We start from the raw sequence: 24526 nt of genomic DNA, 5'->3' as shown, positions 1-24526 counted from the left end.
CGGGCGATCTAACCGGCCAGTCTCCGCCCTGGAAGGACTTTGGTGACTTGTTGTTTTGAGCGCGGGTTCATTCTTAATATGAAGACTGAAAATGTAAAGGTGTTAGGTCCACGTGTCTCAGAATATTGTTCAGGAAAAAGAGTGTCTTGTCTGTTGCTTTCAAAGTAGTTGTATCAACTGTTTTAAGATCTAGAAAATGTTTTGACAGATTCATAAGGAATTTATATATTTAGACTCCCTGCGGTGCCTCTTTTTTGCTGCAACAGCAATGTTGCCGTGGGATACGATACCACAGCACCGGCCGAGCAAGGCCAGATTAGGACAAAGCCTCAGGCTAAACTTAGGTGGAATATGGGATGGAATGATTTTAACGACAGATCTCGATAGAAAAACACAACCAAGTTGATCGCAGTGAACAAAATGTCAGGTAAAGTTATTCCAGTACGTTTTATATATTTTGATTATTACTTAATTATTTTTGGCATGGGATAATCATGACATATTAATATTGTCTAACATGGACCAAATACAGCACAGTAAGTAACTCCATGGTTATGGTAAAGGCTCCCCCACAGGCTTTTTCTAGGGGTATAAAAAAAAAAGAGTTGTCGCTTAAATGTGTCATTGCTGTTGACGTCTCACTGACTTTCTTCCTGGTAGCAGAGCAATTTTCCCTCAGAGGCTAAAGACTTGACCTTCCCGGCCTGTAATGTCCCGGTCATAGCCTGCTGACTTCCAGAGCCGGGGGGGGGCCCTGCTGCCAAATCTTCCCCAGGCTGAGTGAAGCATTTTGGGCTCAGTGACCTACGTTGGCCCGCTGAACTCTGCTGTCCCCGGAGCTTTAATCCCTCTTGTCACAGCAGCCTGCAGTCACGCAGCACACACTCTCTGAAGGACAAAACTCACACACACACTATCTATATACCAAAACTGTACAATCAAAATTTGCTTTCATGATTGTACATACAAACCCAGAATTTGCTGGAACATCATCCAGTCAGTGACAAAATGTTGTTGTTTACCTGAGTTTTTCTGTCTCTCTCAACCACTTCCACTTTAACACACACACACACACACACACACACACACACACACACACACACACACACACACACACACACACACACACACACACACACACACACACACAGTTAATAGGCTATTGTGGACTGACAGCACCGTATCGATCTGTTGGTGTTTCTAGTCAGCAGGAGGTTTCAAAGCTGTTCATGAAAAAGAGCTTCGTCTGGCTTCTGGAGAACGAACAAACAAACACAGCGTTTTATTCCCAGAAGGAGAAGCGAGAGAGAGAAAAACTGACCACTTCTCTTACAAAGCAGACACTGGTGTGAAAATAAAATAAAATTTGGCATTAGGAGTCCCTTGTGTAGGAGCCATCTTTGGATTTGGGCAATTTAATCCCTTTTGATGGGCACGGTTTTCTTTTTACAGTGAAACCTATTTCCACTTACCCAAGCTAGAACACGAGCATTTTAAAAGATATGGTTTTAGGAATTCATGTTACATTTCATATAAACAAAGACACTGAAGAGGGGTTATATTACTAAGTAAATAAATCAAAAGTGTGGAGTTTTTGTTGCCAATAACGATCTAAGTGGAACAAAAAGCACATTATATGAAATATGTGAAATATATGAACAGGACAGAGTCTCCAGCCATGTGAGCAGCTCTGTGAGGGTTTCCTTAAAGCCAGGCTCAGCAATGTATTTGACAAATATTTATTGAAATTCATGAAAAGGATGGGTTATCAGTGTTGCTGTGGATTCGGCAACTTTTGGAGCTTGTGGGCTTGGATTTTCAGTTGGGTACATTTTCACACCTTGCATACTCTTGCAAGGAGGAGCTTAGCAGCTTCATTGTTTTATGTCATCACTAGCCAAATGTTAACGTCATCTTCAATATGCTTGGCTGTAGCTGTAGAGAGGCTGTAGGATAGTTTGGCAGTGAGCTTCGGCCCATATGGCCCGTATGTATCGACGTGGAGCGAACAGCCAAAAACAGAAAGAACACTATTGACTCATCCATCTCACGCGTGGCTTCACAGAGGACAACGCTGCATGTGGACCTGGCACGGGGTCCACAGGGGGCCACAACAGTTGTGGTAGTTGTAATGTCCTAATTAAGCAATAGTCACCTGAATTACTGCTAAACGGCAGCACACTGTGGCACGATGTAAGTGGAAAGCAATCATAGCAGCCTACACGGGTGAATATAATACAGAAAGGATCCTTGGAATGATTGCGTACAAATCTATGCGATACTAATACTTTACTTTTTATAGCTTTTACAACAGAAGATGTGACTGAAATGGTTCGGCCCTTTGGGGCCAAAAAGTCAGGGTTTTCTAGTGCAACTGTACTCACGTTTCCGGTGAGAGCTTCATCTGGGCGTCGACCATCAGGCACAGCGAGCTGGAGAGGATAATCCACAGCAGCAGCATCATCGGCCTCCCCCCGCACGGCCCACTTCTGTCCGATTTACTGGCATTCCCAGCGTTTCCCCGGCTCCAGCGTTTCATCCCTACAGCTGCCGCGGGCTGCATCAGTCCAGCAACTGTTGCACACTGACCCCAAGAGAGACGGATTAAATTAAGGACAGCGCAAAGTGAGATTAGGAGTGCTTAGTTCAGAGTGCAAACGCAAAAAAAAAGGAAGGAAGTTGTTGGGTTCATGGGTAGGTGAAGTGTGGTGAGTTTAGGAACTTTTTTGTGGCTACGATAGCGGTGAGAGCGAATAACACTCATACAGTAAAGTTTTTTAATTACAGGGGAAATCTATGACACACTTTTTTGTCAACTTGCCTGGTAAAGTAATTGTCACGAAAATGTAAAGATCCAATCCAATCCACAGTTTGAAAGACATTCACGCAAAGTGCAAATCCTGAGAGAGACGTGAAGAGATGCAGACTTTGTAAGCGAGCGGTCTATAACACACAAGGACCCACGGTGACATGTGGAGAATCAGTGACGGTGCTCAGGAAAAGCAAAAGCATCCATAAAAGCTCCAACAAACGGAGAACGCATGTCATCCTCAAAGCGGTCGCGGACTTAAGGCTCAGTTTGACATGTGGGTCTGCAAAGAAAGTTCAAATATGACTAACGATTTAAAAAAAAAAACAAGGTGTCTGATTGATGATTTGATGTCAGCTCAGCTGGTTCCCCCGGCACACAATAGAGTCTCGAAAGCTCTCGTCTCCGGTGTCAAAGGTCACGTCTGCACACCAGGAGTCACAACGGAGTCTCGCCATGTTCCTTACGCCTCCCTCTCTGAGCCTCTTAATTCTATTTCTAATGCTCCCATCATCCACTCCGCTCCTCCGTGCTCCCCCTCCGGTTCAACCCGCGGGATGCTGAGAGGGGGGAAAAAAATGGGAGAGTCATTAAAGACTTGGGTCGTCACGGAAACTTCTGTCTTCCGCCCAAATCCAGTCCGTGTTCCGGTCCCTTCACAGCGAGGTATTCCCAAGCAGGACGCGGGCACATTATTCCCAAAAGACGTCCTTTTCTGCTGACGGCGCACGCAGCACTGGGACACGACCACGCTACGAGGAAAAAGGATTGAGTGATGGATGGAGGGATAGTGGGACTTTCTCTCTCCTCAGCGTATCGCTTCCTGCTCTGCGGGACTAGTTTATACCATAATCCAGGCAGGGATTAAACCCCTCCTCCCTCCATTCCTCTCTCCATCCCTCTCGCTCTCTCTCTCTCTCTCACACACACATTGACACAAACCCTATCTCGCTCTCTTGCCCTCATCTTTTCTCGCTAACGCTCTTTGACCTACTGGGCGCTCTAGTCCTGCTTTTAGTTGTGCTTCTCTCCCTCTCTTTCCTGTAATCTTTCTCACTGAGGACCTGCCATCTCCCCTTTCTTCTCTCCATTTCTCTGACTTCTTTGTTTGTTTTGGGTTTAATCTTGCTCTGTGTGGCCGTTTCCCCCCCCACGATAAAGAGAACGGGTGAAAGAAAAGGTGGCAGTGGGGAGAATTAAGCAAAGTCATCTGTCATGGGGGAAGAGGGGGTGAAAGAGAGAGAGAGAGGGAAGAGAAGAGAAGCAAGGAGGTGAAAAGAAGGGAAAAGAGGATAATAAATGGGAGGATGTTAGGGAGAAGGGAGTCGCAATTTGAGGAGGAAGATGCACTTGACTGACAATCTTATAACATAAACGCAGTGAGACACCTAGTGGACTCTTATTGCTTCACATGTATGTGTACACACACACACACACACACACACACACACACACACACACACACACACACACACACACACACACACACACACACACACACACACACACACACACACACACACACACACACACACACACACAGCAAAAAACATCTGCTCATGCTGTTATGGACATAAAATGCAGTGAAACAATCTGTGACATACAGAAATGCAGTCGGATTAATAACATGAAAGGTTAAGAGAGTGACACAAGCACACACACATACACACAGACATGCACAAACTACATATAACAGCTGTGGGATTCCTCCCCCACTGACCCGGATCACTGATGATGATGATGATGAGTCCCCCCCCCACCCACTCCCTACATGGGTGAAATGATTTCTCTATCAGTAGATGAAGGAGTATCATGGCCAAACTTCTTAAGTTATTGTGAGACTACAGCAACACACACAAAGACACTTTGTAAAAAAATCCTTTGCCATAAACCGAACACTTGTGAGCAAGTTTATGCAACAACATAGTTTTGCAGAAATTCTCTCAAAAACCGGCAAATAAAATTTTAATAATCAGAACTAAAATGAGGAGATCAAACACTGCAGCATCACTCACCTGCGCTCCTGTGGAGGTTAATAACAGTTCCAACTCTTGTTGAGTGTATTCGACTGCAAAAAAAACACCACGAAGAATGTTTCTTCAAATACGGTTTGAATGCAGGACAACTCTTTTGAATATGAACAAAGATTAAAAGCCCTTTAAACCATAAACGCATAAACAGTTACATTATTACTCTACAAATCAGTTTTTGTCCCATTCATCAACTCTCGGGCTTCCAAAACCAAACCAGTTCATGCGGATGACATCCTCCATCTGAGAACACAGTGGCTCCAAAAGTGGTTTGGACAAACTGAAGACCCCGCCTCTCCGGGTATGTACGAACACACACACACACACACACACACACACACACACACACACACACACACACACACACACACACACACACACACACACACACACACACACACACACATTGATTAGTAATAGTCAGCCCTTAGTTTTAGCTCCATCAGCTAAACCAACGGTCTGGAACATCAGTGTGTGTGTGTGTGTGTGTGTGTGTGTGTGTGTGTGTGTGTGTGTGTGTGTGTGTGTGTGTGTGTGTGTGTGTGTGTGTGTGTGTTTCCAAACATTATAAACGTACTATAACACTCCTAATACGATGTTATTTAGCATTTTGTATATGACGTAGCTGGTTCTGGTTGTGGATATGGTGTCTGCTAGTGTAAATGCTGACGTTAATCACCACGTGAGACACCGCTGTTGATTGGGGAGAGGAAGCAGGAAGGAAGGGAGAGGGAGTCAAATTCCTCCGGTGTGTTAAAAAATAAAAGAAGGCAGCAGATTAATTGTGACTCTGATCACTTAACACTGCATTTCCTATCAGTTATTAGGGCACCAAATACACTAATTAGTACTAATGGACTGGTAAAAGAATGTCGCATGAAACTCTAAAATCTCTAAAACCAATCTGTTAGTGATTCCCAGAGTAAACAACAATCACGGGATCATTTAGTCACTATGCAACAAATGGCTGGAATAAACTTCCTGAAGATGTAAGACTTGCCCCAACTCTGACCACTTTTAAAACTAGACTGAAAACGTTTATGTTCGCCATAGCTTTCTGCTAAATCTTTTAATGTCTGCACTGTTTTTAATTATTGCAAATATGTTTTTATTCTCCTTTTCTTTCTGTAATGCATTTTTAATTTTGCCTTTTATTTTGTTTTAATTCTTCTATTTTTTGTTGTATGATGTGAAGCACTTTGAGTCTGCCTTGTGTATGAAATGTGCTATACAAATAAAGTTGCCTTGCCTAAAAGGCAGGGAGGGCAGAGACGATTGTTGGATTCAAACCTCCTCACTGTATTCCTTTTGAGAAATGCACTGCATGCCTGTTTTACATGGGTAAACGCTGAGTGACAGGTCATTATCCCCATCGTGCAGGGAGTCTAAGGTCTCCATGAGAGACCAGCTGATGACTTCATCACTTATATGAACCAGTCAATCAGGCTGTCGATGAGTCAGTCGGTTATTTGTGTGTGATTCGTTTTCAGATAATTTACTCAGAGCCAATTAGAGCCGTTGTTGCACAGCGAATAAAAACGAAGCGTCCTGAAAACACATCAATGAGTAAATGTTGATCTTTACGTTAGCTAAGCTTGAGTGGAATTTCACACTGAATTATCTATGTCAAGCTCTAAGGCTGCTGGGTCACCTGCTCTCTCCTCTATATTCGAATGACAACTTCCCTGCTCAGTCATATTATCATCATCATCGTGTCAGCAACTTATGGATCGACCCGTTGCTCAGTTAAGCGCAACAAACACAGGGAGCAATTAAATATTGGAGTAAAAATACCTGATGTTGTATAAAGTCTTTTAGGGTTATTTGGGCAAAGTCCGTCAATACTGCTGGGTGTGTAAAAAACAAAAGCTGATTAATCACTGTAGACGTTATGTTACACTATTGATTGTGGCAAAAGAAAGCAACGATGTGACATTTAAGCAATAACAAGTGTATCTTTACCGCGATTAGTGTTACACGAGGGCTGGATCGATGATGAATAATAATAATAATCACCATAACATCTCATAGCAGATCCGTTGACACGACAAAAAGAGACGGCAACCAACAACAGAGGCAGTTTGAGAACATTTAATATCCAATTAAAATATATTCCAGTTTATGTAAGAGCAAAACATTCCCGACAAAAAAGAAATCAAACTTGTGTAAAAATGTTTCCATTGCTATTCCGATGTTTCGTATTATTTTAAATGGCAACGTTGAAAAATAAATACAGAGGAATTAAAAGAACAAAACGGCATCTGACAAATAACTGTCGATATGATATACAGGAATTAATCTTTACTTCTATTAGTTGTACATTTAATTGCACCATGCTGGTTATGTGTACTATGAGAACAATACATTTTGCTTGAGTACAAAAATAGAAAAAATATTCTCTTTTTTCTGAAAGGTATTTTTACACTATTTTATTTTTTTTGCTGCTGCCGTTTGTGTACTCTCCGGTAGCTACTGGTTAGCTGTATATCAGATTAGCACGGGAGCTAAACACAAACTGGAAACCCGAACCCTGATGAAATTACCCATTTTTATTGACTGAGACTTCTCTGTGAGGAACGGAGTAACACAGTGGGAAAATTGTTTTGGTTGGTTGACACTTTATACAGTACATGTAGCATAAAAGTATCGTGGAAATGTGTTTTCTATTATATTTTCTACTATACTTGTGACTTATTATCAGATGTATTTATAAACCTTCTTTGCTGCTTTTTATTGCTTTGAATCTCCATTTAAACAATCATTTATTTAACTGGATTTACCATCAATGGCAAAGCGTTTGATCAATAAAACATTTTATTATTCCTGAGGGGAATACACAACTCGAGTGATATTTAAAAGTGTCATTGTTCTTCTGCTTATGTTCAACTGAAATTAAAACCCTGACTGGATTATCCAATCTTGAAAACCGTCAAAATCACAGAACTAACGATCTGCCACCAAGTAAAACCACAGGTACACCTCCGAACGAGCTCTCTGTGAGGTAGTGCAAGTTAACGATCTCCTGTACTTTCCTTGTTACTTTAAAGTCAGACACAGTTACAGTAACTAAAACACCAATGCAGATATTTATCACAGCTAGAGTATGCTGAAAAGGCAAGGTAACCTTTTAATAACTAAAATTTTTTGTATAGTAAATCGTTTAAAGGGGTGTCGCGATTTTGATTTAGTCACAATGTCGATTTAAGATTAGATTCAGAATAGAAATTGTGACAGCCCTTCTCATATATGCTCACCTAATGTTCCTTTAGAAAGTTAGCTTGCAAGAAGTTAATTGAAAATAATTCTAAATCAAAATCCAACACATTCTGATAACATTTAAACATAGCTACGTTTCCAGATGTACAGAAAAAAAAAAAAACTATTCAATTGAAGCAGAGCCAGTTTCAAGTCAGTTTGAGTATATTGCTCAGCACTAGTCCCTAGACTAGGAAGACTTGTTTATTCAAAGTGCAGAAGGCTGGCTGGTGTTGGAATTAAAACTATGCAGTATAACAAAAAATTAAAAACAGATTAAAATAACATTTTTGCTACATTTGGTGGTGAAAAAAAATAGTGCATGGAACTATTAAATTAAAATACCTTGGAAAAACAGTGAGGTGGCAGCATGTTGTCTTCAGGGACAATAAACTATGGTATAGACTGCATTTCCCCTTAACTACAATTTATATCACGACTGTTGTTAAACCACATTTATGCCAAAAAATAGGTCCTTAGATTGAGAGAAGATTTTTTTTCTGATTTAGTAACAGGATGAAAAAATGTTTTTTTTTTTATATATGTTAACACATAACTGCTTTTTTGTTGGTTTTAAGCAAAGAGAGTCAGGTTGACCTGCTAAATGCTGCAGAGGAGAAACGGTGAGTGTGTGTGTGTGTAATCTGCTTCAGAGGAGAAAGTGCTACATCCATGTTAGGTGTAGAAGTGTGAGCCGCGCTGCTCCAGACAGGGTGTATGTATAGACTGAAGGTGTGAAGAGTCATCAGTACTTGCTGCTGGAGTCAGTAGCAAAGCGGCTGATGTAGGCTTCATAGATGGTGTCCAGGAATGAGCTGTCAGTCTGAAACACACAAGCAAACGTCGTCTTAGTGGACGCATGCACATTTATTTGCACATATAGTCCATGTTCATTTTTTATTTTTCTTTACCTGGATCATGTGCATCAGTGTGGCTTGAAGCTGGCCTTTGGACAGAACTCTGAGCTCCTCCTGCAGCGGGGGTCTGGACAGGGTTGAGGGGGCAGGGCAGCCCTCCTGGGCTGAAGACCCACCACCAGACTTTGCATGAGTGAACACACTGGGAGAGAGGAGCAGGTTGGGGGCCACAGTGGCTGGTATCCGCTGGGGGGAGATGACCTGGATAGACAGGGACTCCTTAATAGTACTTAGTAATCTTTACTCTCTATTACTACACTTTAGCAACTTGAAAGTACAATTAAAACAAAGGGGAAACAAATAAAAGACAGGATTTCATCGAGTGTACCTGAAACTGCAGCGCAGCCTTTTGGCCCGCTGTGGCTGCGGTTTGGTTCGGGACTGGTCCTACCACTGAGCCCGCACACTGACCCTGAGTGGGCCCCAGGAACCTAGGGGCCAGTCCTGGACACAGTCGAGGGGGGTCATGGGGAGCCATGCTTTGCTCCTGCTGGACCAGCTGAAGCTTTTGCAGGAGCTCATGAGGCGATACCACACCAGGCATCTGGGAAGACAGACCTGAGCGGAGAGCATGATTAGAATGAATTATTTTAATAGTTAGCGCAGAGAATGCCATTCAGCAGCTACCAGCTGCTGCATACTAGGGTTCAAAAACACTGAAATCATAGAAGTTAGGAAACAGGAAGCAGCATTGACAACTGGATCTATGTGCAAGTAGGTTGCAATCTGTGTTGATTCATGTTTCTGAGACAAAAACAAAAATACAAATTGAGTTAATCTAAGGTATATCAAAAGGAAAACTAGAAACATACCTCGTAAAGGTTGAAGGACTTGGTCATTGATCACCTGAGATGGCAGTAAACCTGGAAGAGCAGGGAAAATACCATTAAACATTTGTTTCTTTGAGCCGTTATTTATTATTTTATACATTTCTAATAATATTCACTTCCTGTAGTATGCATATAATACTTTAGTCTTGCATTTGCCAGAAAAGTATACATGGTACACATATCCAGTACATGGTCAAAGATCAAAGATGTCCCACCTGTTCCCTGTATAGTCGAAACTGACTGACTTTTGTGCTGTGCCTCTGGTTGAGGTGCAGGTAGGCTGAAAAACATCTGCTGGCTTTGTTGCGCTTGAACGTGGGAACACGACGCAGCGTCCACCATTAAGGGCTGAGAGGAGAGATGGGGGTTCAGCTGCAGAGGAGCGGGGTTGGAGGAGGGAGGGGGGGGCTGAGCTTGGAATAGTCTCTTGATTGGGTCAGCTTGAAGCTGTTGCATATGATGAAGATGGTGCTGTTGATGATGATGGTACAGATGGTGATGGTGGTGGTGGTGCTCCAGCGGCACCCCGTTGTCACACAGCCGGTTCTCGGGGGACTCGGACACGGTCTGGAGCACCCCTCCGACCACGCCGACTCCTCTCTGTCCTTGCATAAGTTTCTGGATGGCTGGGCAGTGCTGGTGCTGGTGCTGGTTCTGGTTCTGCTGCTGCTGATGATGATGATGGGCGGTAGCGGGACTCGGCAACAAGCCCACAACATTTCCACCATGTTCTCCGACTGTTTGTCCTCCACCCACAGGCCTGAGTCCTTCACCTGAACATGCGACCATGGCGACGTTCCCTCCCTTCGGGGTCACACCTCTCACGCCCGAGTTCACTGTATCGTCGTATTTCAGTGAACGGGCAACAGGTGGGCGAGTGGCTTGTCCCGTCTCAGGGGCCGCCACAACCGGATCAGGTTTATGTTGAGTGCCAAAAAGAGTGGCCAGAGAGAGAGGCTTGGGTTCAGCACTTTCACCGTCCTGGATGAGACAAACGGGGAGACGGGTAAGAAAAGGAAGGAGAGCGGTAATGAATGCAATCCTGGAACTTAAATAAGAAGCAGTTGAGGTGTTTTACCTGTGTGCTCGGTTTAACGGGTATTGGTTTGATCAGGTTGGGGTTTCCATGAAGAACACTGCTGCCACCAATCTCCTTTGGCTCTGTCGAGGACTTCATGTACAGAGACATGTGGAAAGTGGATAAAAGAGATAATGTGCAGTAAGTAGACAGAGAGATACAAGGTCAGAGAGACTGACAGGAGTGTGTTTTTCTACCTTGTCATACTCTGTGCGTGCTTTGGTCAACATCTGGATGATGTCCACTCCCTTTGCTTCACCTCCTCCACCTCCTCCTCCTCCTCCTCCTCCTCCTCCTCCTCCCCCAAGTACTCCACCAACTCCGAGTACTCCACCAACCACTCCTCCTCTTCCTCCTGGGGATAACCATCCACCCTGAGACTGAGCCAGGACCTGCTCCTGCTGGGTCAGACTACACACAAACACGTTCTTGTGAGAATACATACAGATCCATACAGGTCACGCAGTTAAATGGACTACTTTTGTCAGGATAAGACAGGCATTCAACCTTTACACCTAATGTTTTAAGCCAAAGTAAAAGAATGAATGCATTGGTCTGCATGTTTGTTTTCTTTAGTAGTGTATACATATTACTTTGCGGTCATATGAGCACTTACATCTTCATCCTCTGAGCAATGCGTTGACAGTCCTCCTTATCATAGAACCAAATGCCATGGATTACCACTGGAGGTGTCGGACGAGAGGGACAAAGAGGAGCAAAGAGAGAAGAGAAGTGAATTTGTGAACATGACCAAACATAAACAAAAGTGCAACAAAAGGTCCTGGCGTGGAGTAATGCCTGCCGATGCTAAAAAAAAATCAGGTTAAGCAGCGAAATAAGGAAACGGCCTGCTAAATTTGGAGATACACCAGCCAGTAAGGTCAGCAGACAAACAAAATTAGTTTTCAGACCTGCCATACCTTCACAATCAAATGAATGCAGACATGCTGTCGTACATTTATGATGCTATAACATCAGCGCGGGCCCGACAGACATGTAAATGGTTTAATATTAGCCCGGCTGGGTCGAAAGCCAGGGTTTAAATGAGTCATTTCCCAATGGGAACAGAAGCCAACAGTGCCATTATACAATGAAACAGGGGCCCCTGGAGTCTCCTGAACTACATAAACATGGTCAACATGGGAGGAAAACAGCATCACTAAAACCCATTTGCCACAGGATTATACAGCAGTGAGCAAGTAGGTTGCATTACATTACACAGTGACTCATACGGTTCTCGTTTGCACTGGCTCCTGAAAGCATAATGAAAAAAAGTAGCGTTGTCGTGTCATTATCCAATTCCCGTCAGTGAGGAGACTCATCGTTTTACCCAGCAACAATATTTACCCCCAAGAAATAAAAACAGTGAAGGTCCAAATCAACATACAGATCGCACAGTCCCACTTCTGTCATTAATCCACTCAAATACGTCTCAAGGTGTCGTCAAGGATACGTACTGAGGGACCTGAAATTTGAACCAAAACAATACTTCTTCTGGATGTCCTACTTTATATGAGGAATTTATATGCGTTTCCCTTTTATTATCCAACGAATTGAAGTCAAAATTCACAAATGCTAAAACCTTTCTTAACACAAGCAGCAGAACAAGAATTTTGCCTGAATAAAATACAGTCTACAACTGACAAAACATGATTTAAATCTTAAACTGTTCAGCAAACACATTTCTAAAGGTAGCAAAAAAGTATTGCGGTTGGATATCCAACCGTTATTAAGACAGTATGATAGCATCTCACACCTCAACACTCTTACTTTCTAAAGTGTATGTCAAGAAAAGATAAGGTCAATCCCAACAAAGTAGGGTCTGCTGAATGTGGTGGATGCCACAGTCCTCACACACAGACAGAAAAATATACAGAGAGAGAGAGAGAGCGAAAGAGAGACAGACAGACAGACAGACAGAGAGAGAGACAGAGAGAGATAGTTCAGTTGAGCCTGGGAAAATCAGCCCAGGACCAAATAAGTAACTGTAGTGGGAGTGTCCGGTGGAGCCACAGCCACTTAGTGCCCACTTGGGATGAGACAGTTTGACTGAGAGAAAGAAACACAAATCAGAGAGCTGGACAGTTGGGATCACAGTGGATGTGGAATGGGAAAAGGTGAGATGTGTTAGAGAGGGGAGTATCATCATCAGTCCCATCAAATAAGGAGCATCTAGGTCTTAGAGCTCTTTACCCATCAGAAAACACAGTTTAGTCAATGAAAAAACATGCTGAACTGCAGTGAATTGATGGGAGGGAACAGAAGTACAAGAATCTTTGACGCTTCAGATATAAGACTGTCTCTTTATATTCAGCCCTGCCTCTCCCCAATAAAAGAGAAAGACAGAAGAAAATGAAGGGGATAGAAAATGTTCAATAGGGGAGATTATTTTTAGGCTGCACTGAACCGCCAAAAAGTCTACACTTCAACAAGAGAAGCCCTCAGAGTGGGAGAGATAGTCAGAGAGGGAGCGACGGAGTGGGAGGAGAACCAAAGTGGCCACGGTCACAAGGTTATACAGTCAGGGTGAAAGTTGGAGAGAGAGAAAAAAGTCCCAGTCCACACTGGAGACAGTGAGAGAGAAAGAGAGAGAGAGAGGAAGAAAGGCAGAGGGACATCTGCTTTGAACAAGAGAAGCAGAGAGCCTGACCGACTGCACTGGACAGCGAACACCACTGAACAGTCACATGGGCAGATAACGTCAACAGGAGGATGACCGATGTCTGAGGCCGCTACAAGAAGGGGTCACTAACTGAGAAATGTCAAATCTGCATCCGTTTACACTTTGAACAAGGAGTATTGGAAAACATCAGCAACTCTACTGAAGTGATCCAGGGCTTAAGCTGTGTGGTCCCTTCAAACCCTCTGCGACTACAACGGACCAGTCAGTCAGCGCTGGTGCACGTGCGATGTCGGCTGTGGACCGACGCTAACTCTTGGACGGGATTCCAGTAGAACTTGAAGACATAAAAAGACATTTTTATTTCAGTAGGACTTTGAGATTCATTTGTCAACTTCACATTTTTCAAGGAGGTTTAAATGTGCTTTGACAGTACCAGTAACTGAATTTGGCTGTTACCCAAACTGCACCACTGGGGCTAATCACAGAATACTTTTGTTATGTTTAGCTTTAGGATAGCTAGAAATGCAGACATATTAGTAAGCAGCAGTGTTGTCCACGATGGATTAGGTGTGCTTTTGTGCTTTGGGAGAGCTCCGTGCATCAGTCATGAGAGACAGTGTTGATACTCTTTTAGCTTACATTTAGTTCGCTGGAAGTTTGGAAGCGGTAGGTGCTCTTACACATCCATGCTTGGGATTATTGTTGCATGAGAAGTAGCATCACTTCCTTTGTTTCGGTGGAGTAAATATTGGTATTTGAAGCTGTCGAAACTCATCTAAGAAGACATTACCAGTCTTGTTAAAATTGCTCTTTTGTCACTAAAGCCCACTGGAACGACCGCTGTGAGAGCTGTACGTGCAAAACCTGACCTGGATAAAGAGACATATACACACTCTTATCAGAGGATATGTCACATCTCCTTTGGCAACACTTTCATTGAACCTATTCACAGATAATATATTACCGGAGGTATAATCTGAGCGACTTCAAGTTCTAGAGGGACTCAAAGAGGCGATTACTACCAGACTGTGAGGCTCCTGAGGGACCAGTGGAGCCATGCTGAGAGGCCTGTTTCAGAGGAAACCTAAACATGAGAGGCTGGAGGAGGAACCTGAGGTCCGATTCAAAGGCTTGCTGGTGTCTGAGAGAGAGCTGGGATATACATACGTCCGACCTGGAGGTAAGACTGTTCACAAACCTGCTATACAGAACGACATAGACATGTAAAGTGGAGCGCTAATGTTAGCCACATTGAGTATATGTGGCTAGTGGGCTACAGTACATTTTCAGTTATTTTCTCAATCAGAAAATGAATCATTTGGTCAACAAAATGTCAGGAAATTGTGGAAATGGAAATCACACTTTTATAAAAAGGCCATAGTGACCTCTTGTTTGTTCAAATTTAATGTTTTAAAGTTACTGAACTATTGAACAAATTATTCAAGAGTTTCAGCTCTTCAATAAATGCACCCTTGGGCTCTACTTCTTTAGGAGAACTTATAACAGTATAGAATACAATATTTTTTTTTATGATAATAGTATAGATTAATGAAACTACCCTTCATTGACTTAACCTCCCATCTGCTAAACAAAAATCTGCATGAGAGGGTCAATATTTATAACTATCAATGTCCTTCTATTATTTTTTTTTTATTCAAATTACCAGTCAAAGGATCTAGTGGTGCAGACAGATTCCCAAGCCACAGCCAAAAATCTACACACCAACACAGCCAAGTTTAGGGGATCAATTAGATCTATATGCATTCATATAACGGGGCGAATGAAGACGTATCTCTGTACTAGGATATTTGCCAGAAGATTTGTGACTTGCTCAGGCTAAAGTACCCTTCCCTGAATCCTGCCCTGTTCTGTAGTATATCTTCATTCTCCACCGTTTATTTTTAACATGGGGTGGCACTTTGTGCCAACTGCCATTCCAGGAAGTAACAGCAGCACTGAGAGCTACATGTTTATCTAATGATAAGATTCCACGGTCCTTCCTTGCAAAGGTCATGACACAGTGGGACTGGCAGCATTAGCAACAGCCTGAGGCCTAAATAGTCTTTCAGATCAGATGTTCGCCATTGAAAAAAAAAAAACATCTTTCCTGAGTGGAAATCTGGCTCAACCTTGTCACATATCTGCACGTGAAAAAAAAAACGATTAAGGTTCCAACAATCCTGGTAAATCACAGCAGCTATGGTGATACAAATCAGTTTGATTACAACCATACTCTCTCCTTATTTGGGTGCTTTATTATCCGTCTCCCATCATTGTAATCAGTCGGAGCCGCTGACCATTAGGTTTGCTATGTACTCACCCACTCTTTAACACACATAACTACTGCCCATATTCCCTTTTTATCAGAGGAAATAGTATTCAACTGAGTTGTGATTACTGGTTTTATGCGTTCCTTTCCTTCCCAAGAAATGTGAGTAGACTTTTCACTTGAATTGTATTCCCCATTAACGATGCTCTGACCACATCTTGAGGCCAGTGTTATCTTTAATGTGTCCTGAGTGCAATAGCCTGGGAGACAAGGTATTGAAGAGGTCACAGAGAAAAGTTTATGCCACAACCATTATTTCACCGAGCCTTCAGATTGTTTGATAACAGTTCTGTTGTATACATGCCAGGAAGACTAATGAAGTACCACAGCAAGGGGATCAAAGCAGGTGTAAGGAATCCACTGCTATCCAAACACAGCATTCCACCTGCCTCTCACTGATCCTGATGGAGTGTGAGACCATGACAGAGGGGGAGGGAGGGAGGTCTGTGCGTGTGTGTGTGTGTGTGTGTGTGTGTGTGTGTGTGTGTGTGTCAGCGATTCCTGAGTGAGTGTGTGTTTACATTATCAGTGACTGTTGTGGAGTATCTAATCTCTGCTGGCTGACTTTGTGGTGCTGTCAGGCTCTTGTCCCAAGGCACAGTCTTCAACATGTGTGTCTGTGTGTCGAAGCCAGATGTAGGTCTCGGTTGGAGACAGTCTGATAGAAACGGCGTCACCACAATACCTCTGCTCCTTTTATGGAACTAACGGTTCTCACTCAAATGAACAGCAGGCTACACACTTCCTCTCCGTGGCTATAGATACACCTGCCAATTTAAGTGAGGCGTTGTCACGTTGCTATCAGGTCTTCAGAGTTGCAAAGACATGGACTCAGGTAAAATACACACATGCTAGTGTGTAAAACTAACATAAGCAATGCAAAAACAATAAAAGACGCAGTTGTCTTCAAATCAGCCCCACAAAATAGCAAGAAGCACAATTCCATCCCTTTTAGGTCTAATTTTAATTTTGTTCCCAGATGTCCTCTATTTATCCATGTAATTTGTGGTTTGACTATCTCTCCATCTAGCTTTTATTTTCTCCCGTTTCCTGTTTGTCTTTGTCTCCACTTTCAAGAGTTCTGTGTCTGGCTGCTTGTGACACACCAGTCTATTCAAACTATTTAGTCTATGTAGCTATTTCTGGTATTAAGTCATCTATGTCTGCAGAGTCTGTGACTGTCTCTCTTTCTCTAGTGTTCCTGACCCTGTACAAACAATGTTTTTTTTTACATTTAAAAAAACATTTTCTTATGCAAATTTCTCAAATCCATTTCTAGAATGTTCCCAGATGTTGGTGAACACAGTGAGCTAACTTGAAAGTGACTATAATAAAAATAAAAATGTCAGCACACACAGTCAAACAACAGAAGTTATCAATAATTAACAGACAGACATCAGAAGTGTGTTTCTGTGCGTATTTCTCCTTACATCGAGCATTGCGGTAAAGCAGGAAGGGGTGCTGGAGCTGGAAGTCCAGGTCTTTGGTGATCGGCTCTGTCAAGTTCTCCATACTGAGTCGGTTCATAATGGTGAAACCATGCCTGGGAGATGCCAGTCTAAAAACAAAGAGGATACAGCACATAAATACAGATGAGGAATTCATTCAAAAAGTGAGTCACAATCTGAAACAAGAGGCACTCCAGCTATGCCATGTCCTGGATCAACTTCATTACCTTGTGTAGATAAAAAGGGTGCCCTCCACCTCCGTCTTTTCCTTAAAAAAAACAAACAAAAATAAATTAGCAAAGTGACATAACTGGCAGGCAAAAACTTTTTTTCTAAGAACAAAGCCTCGAAAAATAATTAATTAGAAGACCACGCAGCTGCATTTAATATGACAGTCTTCTGAGAAACACTTGATGAGAACAATGTTTTTGAAATGCTAATCTAGTTCTTCAATATCCCAAGGATTAAACACTAGAGGATTAAAAAGTGTTTGTGGAAAAATAGCTTTTCAAACCCGAAACAGCAACAGCTGGGGGTAACTTTATGCTATTTAGATTGCTGGGGTAAATCTGTGGCAAAGCGCGCCTGTCAGGGCTAAGCTAAGTTAGCATATTAACCAAAGTTCAGGCTTACCCACTCATTTGCCCTGTTGTTATAAGTATACAGGGCAACTTGACTGGCCACGTCCACAATGTCATTGATGTATGGGTCTTGTCGCTGCAGAGCAGCCAGGCTTATGTCCAGTCCTTTGGCGGTGAGGCAGCTGCCGCTACCTGCAGAAGTCGCTGTCATTGTTCCCTATGGAGAAGTTAGCTCGCTACCTAGCTGCGGCGGCTAACGAGTCGCTGGACGACGCGATAAATACCAAACCAACGGCAAGGTAAGAGCAGACAATTGGATTGGTGACTGCGCAACAGTTCGTTTTACAACTTAAGACTTTTAAATGTAAAAAAGCAACAGTTATTGAGTGCTAACTGCCATGAGTGAGTTGGTCAACGGCCATGTTTAGCCAGCGAGTGTAAACAACCAGACATGATTAGTTGCGCTGGCGGCATGGAGATTCAGCCTTATCAATCAATTTGGAAAAGTCGATGAGAATAGTCAACTGCAACTTTCAGTATTCATTTATTCAAACAATGAATATGTTCATGCCAGTGGCAGGATAAATATGACCACGCACTGTAAGAGACCTATCATATAGCTTTAATTTAATGTTAATTAAATGCTTTACATCCAATCAACGTATAGGCAGGTTAATTTCATTACGAATGGGATAGACGTGGAATGTGTTTTTATTTCAGCTTTATTTTTGTATTAACTGAGGTGTATGGGTGACAATCCTCTGTATCTTTTTCTGGTATTTTTTAACCTTTTGTGTGTGGTAGACGCTGACGCACACAAAGTTGCTGGCTCTCTTAGACATAGATATCCTTTTTGATTCTGTTATAACTGTATGCCCATGTCGCTTCTCCCCATACACCTATCAGCACGTATTTATCTTTTGTCTTTCAGTTCTCTTTCTAAATTGCTGGGTAATATAAACTGATGCTGACTGAAATCCCCCAAGCAGTTACATTCCCCATAAAATACACTAGGGGGCATCAAAGGGATGGATATCACGCAGCCACCCCTCTTGCCATTTACTGCATGGGTCGGAGTTGATCTGAAAGCCTAGACAAGAATACATGTGTATTTAAAGGGGGTTGTGTCTCAGTTGAAGGCGGAAGCCTATTAAAGAGCAGTTAACACCATGTTACAAAACTTTAAATAGGTACAAATACATCATGTTACAAAACTTTAAATGGGAACAAATACACCATGTTTTTATTTGCAGTTGCTTTGTATTACTGCAGTTGGTTTTCCAGGCATTTGTCAATGGGTGATGGAGGAATGGACACACGTGCAAAGGAGGCATCTTCTTTGGAGAGCTTCATATAGTACTATAGTCAATCTGAGCACAGTATAATGTTTACAATGTCGCAGTTGTCTTGGCCACATTTCCTCCATGTGCACTGTTTTTATTTGGGAATTTTCTGGTTTAAACATTTAATTTTACCTTCAGCAATGCTGTTGTCCCCGTGTCTTTATACTGCTTTGTAAAGAAATATATTCTTCTTGTTTCTGGGTTGATTCAGGTGCAGTATTTCAGCGACAGTTTATCCTGCTCTAGGGTGCCAACATTAGACGTATCCTTCCTGAAATGAATACTCAAGGACAGAACCGTGGCTGACACAGGAATAGGACTTTCAGGACTGTATATTATTGAAATTCATATCAGTTATACCCATATCGCACAATATCTATTGGATCACTCGACATTGAATCACATATTGAGTGCAGCGTGTCGCATTGCAAGGGTACTTTAGGGGGGCATAGCCACCTCAAGTAGCACCTTGTTTCTGCATGCATTTTATAGCAGGTCAGTCAATTAGACAACCGCTGATTAACACATACATGGATTCCTCTTTTATCGCGAAATGGCCGCTATTTAGCTTTATATTGCCTGTAGAATGGGCACTCCTATTATCTCCTGTGAACTGTGATAGCTGTTCCAGCATTTAGATTTATAACAGCTGATGTGCATCCATCAACAGCCATGTCAGCGTGTCCTTGAGAAAAACAATGACCATCACTCAGTTTTAACCAGCACTGAATGAAAACATCTTCAAATGTTTTTTATGTGGATTTTGCTCTTCCAGGTCAGACTGACATGTCTGGCTTTTGCAAGAACGTGTACTTATTCGTTCTGTGTGTGTGTGTGTGTGTGTGTGTGTGTGTGTGTGTGTGTGTGTGTGTGTGTGTGTGTGTGTGTGTGTGTTTCAAGGTGTGTCTATGCGTCAGGGTGGTGTCTATCTGTCATGAGGATGCATGTTAGTCAATGATGAGGCTGATGACTATTACATCGCCAGGTCAATACTGCCAATAGCCATTCAACAGAGATCGAGTACTTGACTCTGATTGGTGGGAATAGGACAGGATTCGCTGATGATTGGCTCACAGGCAGGAAGGATGACGGGATACAGCCGAAAGGCAACTTGTTAAAATTCAACATTGTAATGCACTTGCACCTGCGCTCTTTCTTTTCCTTTTACAGTACACATGCTGTTTGTTAATAGATGACAGATCGGAGGAAAAGTGGAGTCATTATTTTTATGCTGAGGAAAAACAGGAAGTCAATTTTACCCATTTTAAATAGACTTTGTAGTAAGTGAGTTGCTTATTCTGTGTGTGTGTGTGTGTGTGTGTGTGTGTGTGTGTGTGTGTGTGTGTGTGTGTGTGTGTGTGTGTGTGTGTGTGCACAGTAAGGGGACTATATTATTGGTGGGAAACAGATCTAAAATGTATATAGGGGATGCAAGTTTTCAGTTGCCGTGCATCCATAGAGACGGACCTGAAGGTTAAGGGTAGTGAATGGGTGATAGATGTCCCGCATGGAGCATTCATGGGTCCATCATGGCTCTACGAGACATTATATTCCTCATATGGGTAATTGTTTAAGTGGGCAATTTAGTGAACATGTGTTACTCTCGTTAAAGTCGCATCTGTAGCCTCATAAAGGTACATCTTCTCTATATAGGGCTAATATATAAATACTTGCTTCCTTATGAGCAGTGTGCAGACAAAATATATCAGAAGATAAAACATAATAAACACTCCTTCTATGCTGTTGTTTGATTGTTTACTTTCACATTGCATTTCATTTTATCTCTTTTTATTTTAATTGCATATTCCGTTTGAGGAAAATAGTCTGGTACATTATGTAAATGGGAATGCGCCAAAAAAATACCAGAAAAGTTACAATTTCATGTTTATTTGTGGCCTCTGTTTGAGTGTGGATCCCAAGAAAAAAGCTTCATATTATGTATGAAGTGTATGAATGTGTCACATTTTGATTTAAGGTCTGAATTGTCTAAATCCTGAATCTCACAGCTGAATAAAGTAGCTCCGTGTCACGGGGGGGGGGATTTCCATTTGACTGACCAGCGGATCGCTGCTTTTCCCACACGAGATAGCAGCATTTAAGTGTGTTTGTCTGTCCAGAGATTCCCAGAGACCGACTGAGCTTTAAGTCTCACACACGCTCGCGCACATACAAAAGGGGGGTCGGGAACTGCAAATATAGAACGGTCATAAATAGAATAGATATTCCATGTGCAGGCCGGATTGCAGAGCACATTGTGTGTATGTGAGTCTGTGTGTTTGTGCGTCCCCTGGGCACAAGTGTCTGTTCCCACGACCTGCCCTCCATCCGTTCTTCCTTCTCTGGATCCTTTCTTCCGTCTGTCCTTCCATTCACTGGCCAGAGTAATCAAACAGAGGCTGGTTTGGCAAGAAAGTGAAAGGGAGATTCAGACCACCGTTATGAGACATGATGTCCATCTGCCTCACTGTTGTCACAGGGGTGATCAGCCAGATGTCTGCAGTGGTGGAGAGGAACGAAGTACCTAATATTCTGCCGGTTTACGCTCCGACCCGTCTGTATTTCAGAGGGAGATATTGTACTTTTAACCCCACGTTGTTTATCTGACAGCCTTCGTGATTTTCCACATTTTAGATTTTAAATAACATGACAAGGCATCACTGGTTTCATCTCCAAGATTAAACCAGTGGTTGTCAACCTTTTGGGCTTGCAGACAAAGCGGTGATGAGGCCCCTTTGTCCTGTCTGCGTGTCTATGATTTGTTAGCAGTTTCACCACCAGAGTGATTTGTCCTCGTTTCGTTAACAGCGTGAGGCTGAAAATGTTAAAATGTCAGCAAGGCACAAAAGAATGCAAATGTATGTAGCAGAACTTTATTTTGTATTCTTTTCAACCCCATTTATCATTCACATACCCTCAGATATTAAGTAATAGTACTTAAGTAGGTCAGCTTTGAGCATCTTTAACATTAAAATGCTACTTATGCGTCAATATAGGCAAAATATGGCCACAATCTTTTATGATAATATCAGTTATTTTATATTGTGATAATGATATATATAAATATAGAAAGCTATAGGTATATCTTGGGTTCTGGTAGTTTTTACAGGTGAATTTAATACAAAATAGTATGTATAAAAGAACCACATGATGCTCTCCACTCCACAAATTAAAAGTACTGCGTATTATCTAATTTAATAAATCACTTTAGCACAAAAAAATTGTAATATATGCTAGTTAATACATTGAAAGACGATACATTATCATATTGAATTGCAGGTATTCAACAGTCCCTCCAAATATACTAACATCTTCATCACGAATCATTGTTCAGGACGAGACAATTCATCTGTCAAACGTCATCAATAGAATAATTTATGCCGTCTCCCCGTCTATAGTAGTGACACATGAAGACAAAAAAGCTTTATCCCATTATAGGACGGTGGGTTGTGTGGCACCAAATAAATGAATGCAGCCTGGGTTGAGTCATCAGATTCACCTCCTGATTATAGCCCGCAGTCAGATTGACATGAGGCCTGCACATTGTGGAGTTCGTATTCAGTGTCAAACACAATCACGTGGAACGGCCAGCACCATGATTAGAATTTGGAAAAATTCTAGCTCTCAGTAGCTTCAATAAATCCTGATTTACTGAGGCCAATTCTTCTGTTTCGTGAAGCATTGTCGTGCCGGTTTTATACATCTGACATCTCTTTTAATAGAACGTACGGGGACAGAACTGGTGTTGTGTGAGAACAGCCATAAAAAGACCAAAGAGCTGCTTTTCAAAATCCGATCAGGATCCTTCTAAAGAGTAGATGAAACAAAATATTTTATTTTAATCTCTTATATCAAGCTGCCTGTGGAGGGATTTAAAAAAACAAACAAAAAAACAGCCCGATTTAACTTGTGCAAGCAGCTCCATCCACAAGCCTCAGCAGGAACGATAGAGCCAAGCTGACTCAACGTCCTCCAAGCAGGTCCAGAGCTATTTAGTTAAGAGCTGATGCTGTTGACTTTGTTTGACATTTGACTCCCAAAATGAGCTTCATTTCATTGTTGTGTTCCCCAAGAAAATGGACCCATGTCTCCAGAAAATGACTTTGTGTGCTTGAGGGGCCAGGACAAATTTGTTCCTGGTCATGGAGAATGATGTCGAAGCAAACTTCAATGTCCTGAGGGCAAAGAGAGAAAAAAAAACACATAATTGAATTCTAAAAATAATTTTATTATCCTCTAGATAAAAAAAAAAAAAAACGTTCCTCATTCAGTTTTTCTTGCACTGACCTTCCCGGACCCGTCTGCTTCACGAGATTTGAGACTGTATTTACACAGCAGCCCGAAAAGATCTGAAAAATCGGCTTCCTTGTGGTTTCCCTCTGTTTAAGAGAGACGTGCATGACAAAATCAGAGCTTGAGTCATAAAAGAGTTTGAAAAACCAGATCTGCAGTGTGTGTGTGTGTGTGTGTGTGTGTGTGTGTGTGTGTAAACACGGCCTTGGCCCAAGAAAAGAACGCGGCTGAAGCAGACCAGATGTGCATAGGGACTCTGGGCAAATCAGATGTAGGTACAACATCTCTGATCTCTGTTTACTCCTGCAGAAATGAGTCTGTGCAAAGCTTGAGGCTGCTATGGATCATTATCCCCCCTCCCTCCACTCTCCCCAACCCCTCTCTCTCTCTCTCTCTCTCTCTCTCTCTCTCACACACACACACACACACACTTCATCAACATCATCATCATCTTTGTCCTCATCATCACCATCATCATCATCTGGATACCAGCCGCCGGTTCTCCACTGTTGCCTATACAGTCTCCCTCCCTCCTTATTTCTCTCTGGCAGACACACACACACACACACACACACACACACACACACACACACACATCTGGAAACAGTCAAAGCGTCTACATGCACGGGGAGGGGGGGCTACCTCTCTCTCTCTCTCTCTCTCTCTCTCCCTCTCTCTCTCGGTATCACTGCAGAGCTGAGCTGCAGGGGCAGCAGAGGCAGAGAGAAGAGAGAGCTCCAACTCCCGATCAGTGAGACACAGGCAGGCAGACAGACAGGCAAGCAGGCGGGCAGACAGACAGGCACGCAGACTGACTGACAGACACACCGCCGGACCATCATGGACTGGATCAGGACAGAGAAACCCGTCTCCGGATGAGACAGGACAGCCTGGCTTCTGGGTTTTTTTGTGGGGTGGGGGGGGGGACTCTGCTATAGATACGTGGAATAACCGACAACCTATTGGGAGATTTAACCCCGTGCTACCCGTGAT

At 42.6% G+C, this 24526-nt stretch overlaps 3 protein-coding genes across 12 annotated transcripts in view; 1 reads left to right on the top strand and 2 right to left on the bottom strand.

Annotated features, from left to right (window-relative positions):
* Positions 1-5052, bottom strand: part of cacna2d4a (calcium channel, voltage-dependent, alpha 2/delta subunit 4a) — a 70216-nt gene extending 65164 nt beyond the window's left edge. For 5 of the 9 annotated variants that reach the window (XM_084039302.1, XM_084039306.1, XM_084039303.1 and 2 more), the window contains exons 1-2: positions 4825-5052; positions 2385-2584 (exon numbers count right to left, since the gene is read on the bottom strand). In XM_084039302.1, the coding sequence (XP_083895428.1) occupies positions 2385-2563 (179 nt within the window). In that variant the 5' untranslated portion in view covers positions 2564-2584; positions 4825-5052. The remainder of the gene's footprint in view (positions 1-2384; positions 2585-4824) is intronic. The other 4 variants (XM_084039307.1, XM_084039309.1, XM_084039308.1 and 1 more) reach the window with 2 other exon arrangements.
* A 1863-nt stretch (positions 5053-6915) lies between these two features.
* Positions 6916-18327, bottom strand: dcp1b (decapping mRNA 1B). The gene is made up of 11 exons (XM_084039321.1): positions 17953-18327; positions 17547-17587; positions 17302-17429; positions 11536-11602; positions 11117-11330; positions 10920-11012; positions 10057-10822; positions 9824-9874; positions 9340-9569; positions 9006-9212; positions 6916-8917 (listed from the first exon to the last, which is right to left on the bottom strand). Exons 1-11 carry the CDS (start codon positions 18109-18111, stop codon positions 8840-8842), a joined length of 2034 nt encoding a protein of 677 aa, XP_083895447.1. The 5' UTR covers positions 18112-18327; the 3' UTR covers positions 6916-8839.
* The window catches only part of cacna1c (calcium channel, voltage-dependent, L type, alpha 1C subunit), a 176879-nt gene continuing 166738 nt past the window's right edge, over positions 14386-24526 (top strand). For both annotated transcript variants that reach the window (XM_084039299.1, XM_084039298.1), the window contains exon 1: positions 14386-14722. In XM_084039299.1, coding sequence (XP_083895425.1) covers positions 14599-14722 — 124 coding nt within the window. In that variant the 5' untranslated portion in view covers positions 14386-14598. The remainder of the gene's footprint in view (positions 14723-24526) is intronic.

This window comes from Eutrigla gurnardus (genome assembly GCF_963514095.1).
Source record: "Eutrigla gurnardus genome assembly, chromosome: 21".
In the NCBI taxonomy this organism is placed as follows: Eukaryota; Metazoa; Chordata; class Actinopteri; order Perciformes; family Triglidae; genus Eutrigla; species Eutrigla gurnardus.
Note: the sequence above shows the minus strand (reverse complement) of the source record. Positions and strands in the feature narration are given on the sequence as shown.